Raw genomic sequence first — 8614 nt, forward strand, 5'->3', positions numbered from 1 at the left:
TGCATTCTCCTAAAAGGAAATGCCTCCTTCATGCCTTACTTTTATAAGACTAAAATATGTGGCTATATACATTTCTAATATATAAGTGTGAAGAGAGGACTAACACAACAATACAAATTTGTACCACAAACTATATAAATTATACATTTTAATCAACTATTTTTTTATCTCATGTGGACATATGTCATAATACTGAATGTTCTTGAAAATAGTCAATTTTGATTAGAATATATTTATTGGAGAGAGATAGGTGTAAGATAGTAAAATATATCTTTTATTTATGATTTCTTAAGGGGCGTGCAAAAGGGAAAGTGACAAGTAATATGGAACAGAGGAAGTATATATTTTACCATAATATTCATATTTATTGGTGTAGGTCTCAATAGCCTTCGAAAATGAGTAATTAATGTGAAGAGTAAAATTAATAATAAGAACAAAAATTTCTTTCTCTTGATATGCTAACGTGGACAAATAAAAATAAACAGAGGGAGTGACTTTTATATTCGTTTTTCTTCTTTTTCAATACTTTAAACATGAAAAGAGGACGAACAATAGCAATGCAAATCTTCACCAAAAGTTATATAAATTATACACTTTAACCAACTACTTTTTTATCCCACTTGGACACATGTCATAGTACTGAGTATTTATTCTTTTATCATGTATATATGTATGCACTTCAATTTTAATTCTCCTACACATAACTTGTCCACTTTTGACTTTTCACGTTCTTTAAGAATTGATAAATGAAGTATATATTTTATCATAATATCCATATTTATTGGTGAGTAGTCTCAATAGCCTCAGAAAATGATTTGAAAATGAATAATTAACGTGAATGGTAAAATAAGAAGAAGAAAAATTTCTTTTTGTTGATATATTAACGTAGACAAGTAAAAGTAAAGGGAGGGAGTGAATTTTATCCCCGTTTTCCTTCTTTGTCAATACTTTACTTATTTTACTCTCCTTTGTAGTCTCTAATTATTGTTTCTTTACATTTATAAAATGTATTACTTTATATTTTTATTTTGGAATTAAAATTTGGTGATTTACGATATAACATATATCTTTCTAATTTTGATTTCTTTGTAACAATTTTTTTTATTTATAATTGTTAATATAAAAAAATTATAATATATTTTTTAATTAATTTAATAAAAATATTTTGTTAGTTTTGCTTTTAAAAAATCCAATATATTGTATACAACAATGGTTCTTATGTTTGGATCTGATTAGTTAGTTAATTGAAATGGATATTAACATGTCGGTATACATATAAGATATTAAAAAATTTAAAAGAAAAAAGCTAGCATCAAGATATTAATTTCCCCTCATATTCTTACTAATTTTTTTTCCACATCGATGAACAACTTTCATTGTCATGACAATGAGAAAAAAATCTGACTCTTTCCATTTCAAAAACTTAATTCCATCATGTGTTTTTAATTTTTAAACTCTATTTTTTAATTATAACTAAAGTGATGGTACATAAAATACATTTTTGTATATAATAACAATTAGAATATTTTTAATTATAACAAAAGTGATGGTACATAAAATACATGTTGCTATATATAATAACAATCAGAATATTTTTAAAAGTTATTTTCAAAATACAAACCTTAAAGACTGGCTAATCAAAATAACAACAACAACAACATACCCAGTGAATCCAACAACGTGGGGTCTGGGGAGGGTAGAGTGTACGCAGACCTTACCCCCACCATAGGTAGGGAGGCTGTTTCCAGAAGACCCTCGGCTCAAGAAAAAGCATAAGAAAAGTCAGATACGGGCAAACAAATCAAAGCAATTATGAAAATGAAAACAATGAAAGTAAAAGTAAATAAGCCATTATAAACCAACAGATACTCGCAGAAATCAAGAGACAAGAAACTATAGAGCAACATAACTACTCGTAAGAAAGGATAAACGCGACTACCTACTAGCCTTCTACCCTAATATGAGTCCTCCATACCCTCCTATCTAAGGTCATGTCCTCGGTAAGCAGGAAATGCGCCATGTCCTGTCTAATCACTTCCCCTCAATACTTCTTCGACCTACCTCTACCTCTTCTGAAACCGTCGCTGGCCAACCTCTCGCACCTCCGCACTGGGGCATTTGCATCTCTCCGCATCACATGCCCAAACCATCTCAGCCTCGTTTCCCGCATCTTGTCTTCCACTGAGGCTATTCCAACCTTGTCTCGAATGACTTCATTCCTAATCCTATCGCTCCTAGTGTGCCCACACATCCATCGCAGCATTCTCATTTCTGCCACTTTCATCTTCTGAACATAAGATTTCTTGACTGACCAACACTCCGCCCCATACAACATAGTTGGTCTAACCACCACTTTGTAGAACTTGCCTTTAAGTTTCGGTGGCACCTTCTTGTCACACAACACTCCGGAGGTAAGCCTCCATTTCATCCACCCTGCATCAATACGGTGTGTGACGTCATCATCAATCTCCCTATTTCCTTGTATAATAGACCCAAGATACTTGAAACTATCTTTCTTCTGTATGACCTGAGTGCCAAGCTTCACTTCCACGTCAGCCTCATGCACTATATCACTGAACTTGCACTTCAAGTACTCTGTCTTGATCCTACTTAACTTGAACCCTTTAGACTCCAGAGTTTGTCTCCAAACCTCCAGCTTAGCGTTAACCCCGTTGCGAGACTCGTCAATCAGGACTATGTCATCCGCAAATAACATACACCATGGCACCTCACCTTGAATTTGCCGCGTCAATCCATCGATCACCAAGGAGAATAAAAATGGGCTAAGAGCTAATCCCTGGTGCAACCCCATCACCACTGGGAAGTGCTCTGAGTCTCCTCCCATAGTCCTTACCCTGGTCTTGGCCCCATCATACATGTCCTTGATCGCCCTAATGTACGCCACAGGTATACCTCTAGCCTCTAAGCATATCCATAGAACCTCTCTCGGCACTTTGTCGTATGCCTTTTCTAGGTCTATGAATACCATGTGCAAGTCGTTCTTCCTCTCCCTATATTGCTCCACTAGTTTCCGTACAAGGTGAATAGCTTCTGTAGTTGAGCGCCCCGGCATGAATCCGAACTGATTCTCTGAGATAGACACACTTCTCCTCACCCTCATCTCCACCACCCTTTCCCACACTTTCATAGTGTGGGTTAGCAGCTTGATCCCTCTGTAGTTGTTCCAACTTTGAATGTCGCCCTTGTTCTTGTACAATGGAATCATTGTACTGCATCGCCATTCTTCGGGCATCTTAGCCGTCTTAAAGATGACATTAAAGAGTCGAGTCAACCACTTTAAATCTGCCCTGCCTGCAGTCTTCCAAAATTCCCCAGGAATCTCATCGGGCCCGGTCGCTCTTCCCCTACTCATCCTACGAACAGCACCCTTAACTTCCTCAACATTTATACTCCTACAATATCCAAAATCACGACACCTCTCGAAGTACTCCAAATCTCCCAACACAATATCTCTGTCCTCTCCGTCTTTCAAGAGTTTGTGGAAGTATGACTGCCATCTCCGTCTAATGAGAGCGTCCTCCACTAGTACCCTGCCATCCTCGTCCTTGATGCACTTGACCTGATCCAAGTCACGCGCCCTCCTCTCCCTCGCCTTGGCTCGTCTGTACAACTTCTTATCCTCGCCTTTGTCCTCTAGTTCTGCATAGAGGCGTTCAAAAGCTGTTGTCTTTGCCGCCGTAACCGCTAACTTTGCCTCCTTCCTCGCCAACTTGTACAATTCCCTAATCGTTCGCCTTTCCTCATCCTCCTTGCTGTCTACCAACTTCGTATACGCCACCTTTTTTGCTTCCACCTTCTCTTGAACTCCTCCATTCCACCACCAGTCCCCTCAGTGCTGACCACGGCTACCCTTCGAGACCCCTAGCACCTCTCTAGCTACTTCCCTAATGCAACTGGCCGTCCTATCCCACATGTTGGTCGCCTCCCCACTACTCTCCCAAGCTCCCATAGCCCTCAACTTCTCCCCCATCTCCAGGGCACCATGGTCAAACTCCCCTATTTGATCCTAGGCTTGTCGTCTACGACCCTCTTTCTCTTCCTCATCTACTCACCACGATCCTAGTTCTGCATTTGATCCTAATGAATAGACATATTCGGACGGTGCGATTATTCCTAGTCATAATATAAACGAGCAAGCCGCCAAATGAATTGAAGGACTAATTCTTTGTAGTTTCCTTTTTTCACCTTATCCTATCGATAAGAATTTCCTTTTTCCTTCTTTCATATTTTATTTGCTACGTTAACAAACTTATAGGAAAAGATGATAGTTTTTGTAACGTATACTCGTTTGTATATGTAATTCCAATCATTCTCATGAAATAAACCCTCAAAGTTTAGTCAAAATGTGATGAAATGAATAAGAAGTTTGTGTCGAAGAAATGGTGCACTTCTAAAATCACTCGCCACATTTTTCTCATGAATGAATTGCTTAAAATATTTTTCCAAATCCTAACGCAGCTCAAATTTGGATATAACAATCCCAATAGAGGTAAGCAGCACGACAACTAAACCACAATTGCTGCAAAATCAAATTCACCAGCCATCAATTTCTTCTTCTTTTATATCCAAAGGATTGATGCAATCTTACAGACAAGACGATGCTGAAAATTTATGTCTAATTACATGAACTAAAGCCCGACTTCGTGTTATCGGGCTTAACATTTATGTACAAGAATATTTCGACATAAACCTAGGTTCAAGTGGAAAAATAACACTTAGATAACCTTCATCTTACTCTCTAACTTGATAACAAAAACATTACATAGAGCCTTAAATTAACAGATCTATCTACTGCTAAAGTCTTTTTTTTAGCGTGTTTAAGCAATTCTGGATGTCAATGCTATCCTAAGCTGCTCTTCAGTGAAATGTCGGCTACCCATTTTCACTGTGGCTTGCTGGATCATCAACTCGTTCACCACTGAAACACTGGCATGGTGCACATCTAGGTCTAATTCCATTAGCGCTGCCATTAACCTTGCAGCTGGATGATTCTTCTTATTACATTGTATACGAATCATCGCATCCCATCCAATAATCTTAACATCTATATCCAAGTCAACAACCTTGCTTCCATTATGGCTAGACATCTTGAGATCTTGATTTGGTGGTGGAGGACCAGGGCGTCTTGAATCTTTACTCGCTAATTCTTTCTTTAAATCTTCTACTTGGCTCTTCATGTCTTCTTTATCTGACTCTGTATTTTGAAGCTTCGATTTCAGCTCGTTTATATATGAAATTGCATCACCAAGAAGCGATGCTTTGTCCATCTTGGACACATTTGGGACAACAGCTCTAAGCGCGTAGAATCTTTGGTTCAATTTCTCCCTCCTTTGCCTCTCTGCCTCGACGTGATTCAAAGGTTCTTCCCGTCCATTAGCGGGCTTCCTTCCTCGTTTCCTCGGCCTTTTTTCAGGCTCTACAACCCTACTACTATCAGCTTCTTTCACGAACGAGGCCTCGAGATCAGAATGATCAGACTCTTCACCTCCGCCTCCGCCGGATTTCATACCGGAAGAAACAAATGAAAGCATTCCTTCTTCATTGCTTCCTCTAGAAGTAGCTGACCTTTTCTTGTTCTTATTATTCTCCTCCCCAGCCCCAAATTGGGACTGACCCGAAAACAAGTTCCCATTTGCACTAGTAGCACTTTTCTTAGTACTATCACAAAAATTCAAGATTTCACCCGATTCGGGCTTGCAAGAGAGCGATGAATTTCCATTCCCATTCCTATTACTACTTGCATCAAACCCGAATTCCGAAAAATTCAACTCCTTAGAGAAAAATCCGTGTGTTGTTTGTTGCTGATTGTAAGAACTTTGACCATTTTCATTTCCAAAGGCAATTTGCTTATTACTATTACTTGATGGAACTGAATTTGTTTGAACTGTATTTATAGACTCTCTAACTTCCATAGCTGAGGAAGATGGATCAGTGAGCCAGAGCGCCGACGGGTCGCTTTCGGGCTGCACAGCCCATGAACCTGAGCCCAAATCACTATTGAAGTTAAACAATACTCTAACCTTGTTCATGAGATCAGAACTCTGGATTATAACCTCTGTTGAGCCCAATTCAACCACACCATTAGCTGAAGGAATACAAACCATGGTTTGAAGCCCAAATCCTTGAGCCTGACGAACCCGTTCGCAGTGTGAAGCAGCTAATTTCTCTGCTCCGGCAACCCAAATCGGGTTCGAACTGTACAAAGCCTGACCCGGTAACCCACTTCCGCTGACAAACGATTGAGTCATGGAGATAAGAAAGAACCATTCAGTGTCGGTAACTTCTTCATCTACAGCATCATCGGTTCCGGTTTGTGTTCCGGAAATTAAAGAATTCAGCTCCCGGAGAACCTTCTTCCGATGCTCCTGCTCAGCAATATAAGCAGGAGAAGAAACAGGTAGTTTCCTCTTGGCTTTATCTTCTTCGCCTTTGTAGTACCCATCTCCCCAACCCAACACGGACGGGCTCGAGAAATCAACGGCAGACGACTGCCAGAAGATGGCGTAGGTCCACGTCTCACGAGCACCGTCGATTAGGGTTTGAAGACGCTGCTGAAGCGTTTCTTGGTTGAAAAACGGCATGGATTTCGAAGCATCAACGGCCGAAGCGGTTATAGTGGAAGTTGAAGAAGAAGGAGGAAGAGTAGTAGATGGGGTATTATTATTATTAATAGGAAGAGGATTTGAATTAGCACCAGGAGTAGTAGCCCAAAATGAAAGATCGGAAGACATAAAAGCTTCCATCATAGAAACGTTATCATCAGTAGTACTATTATTCCACAAATTCATGGTGGGTAAGCTGAATTCAGTCATTCCATAAACACAACAAGAAACAGATGAAAATGGTGGTGAGAGAAATGGGTGAAGAGAGAGAGAAATGGGCTATGTGGTGGAGAGATATGAGATAGAGAATGATAAGGCAATTGGAAAGCTTAAAGGATTTGGTTTTGCTGGTTGAGTGGAATTTGAGTTTGGGGTTTTATTCGAGGTGAATTTGGGTAAGTGAGGAAAGAGCGTGGACAAAGGATAGCGGGTTCCACGAAGGCCCACCCGATTAATCGCCAACTCTACTACTCCCAGAGTCCCACAGATCTTTGCTATTTTATTTCCTACTAGTAGACATTCTTTTACCCCTTAAACCAAAAATATCTCAACTAACAGTATTCAAAAACTGTAGAAAGAAAACGATTTTTTTTTCTAATTTTCCTAAAGATAATTTTCCACAAAACGTCACTCCAAGAAGTCTTTTATCATTATTTTAAACGAGTGTTTGTTTGATAACAATCTGTTGATTATTTCTATTTCAAATAAAAATTTGAAGTTTGGAAATTAGAAAGCTAGAGAAGAAGATATTATCTAATAACCGTTTTAGAAACCTTTTCATTTATGAGTTTGCAGTGTCAAAAGTGTAACAGTTCAATGTTTCAGCTTAGAAATTAAAGAGAAACAACTTCATTTTCAGCAAAAAATAAATTTACGATATCTGCTATGAAGGACTTGATTGTAAAGATGGAAATAAAATAAACTAAAGATATTTTTACTTTAATGTTTAAGCTTTTAGTTATTAAAATACCCGTTTAATCATTTTGATAGTTAAGTAAATTATATCTAACAAGCTTAATTGAGCTCCAGATTGATCTCTCTGTGGAAAGGAAAATATGTGCATTTATTAGAGTCTAATTCATTTAATATATCTAGAGCCTGTTTTGTTTAGTTAATAAAAAAATATTGATAAGCGTATTTTTAAATGTTGATGCTAATTATATAAATAAATTACGTATTTGATTAAAACTATTTAGACAAAAGTATTGAATTTGACAATAAGTTGTTGGTGTGCTTAGTAAAAGGAACTTTTTCTATTAATAACTAAAATGCGGTAAAAGCTACCTACAAAAATATAATTTGAAAGTAGTTTTGCAAGAAAAAAGATGAATTGCGGGGTTTGTCTTGAAAGAATATTTTGAGAAATTGTAAAATATTAAAAATAGAATAGTTAGAAAATTGGTCAAATCAAAAAAATTATAAGTTGAAAAGTCATAAGTTAATTGTTTTTAGTTGATCTTGGATTATAAACATTTTTGTATTTGTATACGTAGATAAATAAAAATTACTTAAAAACTAGTTTTTTTGAATTGTTGGTGAATTAGAATGTTGCACACCATATTATTGACGAAGAATAATTGCCTGATTAGTGTCCATTATTTTACTATTTTATTTAACTACTCCCTCTATCTCAATTTATGTGGCACTTTTCGCTTCCCGAGATTCAAACTGCATGAACTTTTACCATCATTTTAGGATGTATTTTTTCATCAAATTGATATGAGAAAAGTTGCAACTTATAGTATTTTTCATGCAGTTTTCAAATATATAAATTTTAATGTTAAAATATCAAGTTAATCTAATTCAATTTAGCTTCAAAGTTTAGTCAAATTGACTCTCAAAAAACTAAAATACCACATAAATTGAGACGAAGGGAGTACTTTATATGATTAAGACAATTTTCTAAGTTGGAAATTATTACTTGGGTGGTATTGTGGAAGCAAACAGGGAAATTGATCAAAGTCTTTGAGATTGTTGCTTACACCTTGTGT

General features: G+C 37.2%; 1 protein-coding gene across 1 annotated transcript; it reads right to left on the reverse strand.

Moving 5' to 3' along the window:
• Positions 1-4553: 4553 nt before the first annotated feature.
• On the reverse strand, positions 4554-7023 carry LOC132635286 (transcription factor MYC2). Its single transcript, XM_060351615.1, has one exon. The coding sequence runs from the start codon at positions 6831-6833 to the stop codon at positions 4839-4841; it is 1995 nt and encodes a 664-aa protein (XP_060207598.1). The 5' UTR covers positions 6834-7023; the 3' UTR covers positions 4554-4838.
• Between the last annotated feature and the right edge of the window lie 1591 nt (positions 7024-8614).

Source organism: Lycium barbarum, chromosome 4 (assembly GCF_019175385.1).
Source record: "Lycium barbarum isolate Lr01 chromosome 4, ASM1917538v2, whole genome shotgun sequence".
NCBI classification, from domain to species: Eukaryota; Viridiplantae; Streptophyta; class Magnoliopsida; order Solanales; family Solanaceae; genus Lycium; species Lycium barbarum.

Coding starts and splice junctions, on each gene's coding strand:
- LOC132635286 (XM_060351615.1), bottom strand. CDS start 6,833: ATGACTGAATTCAGCTTACCCACCATGAATTTGTGGAATAATAGTACT.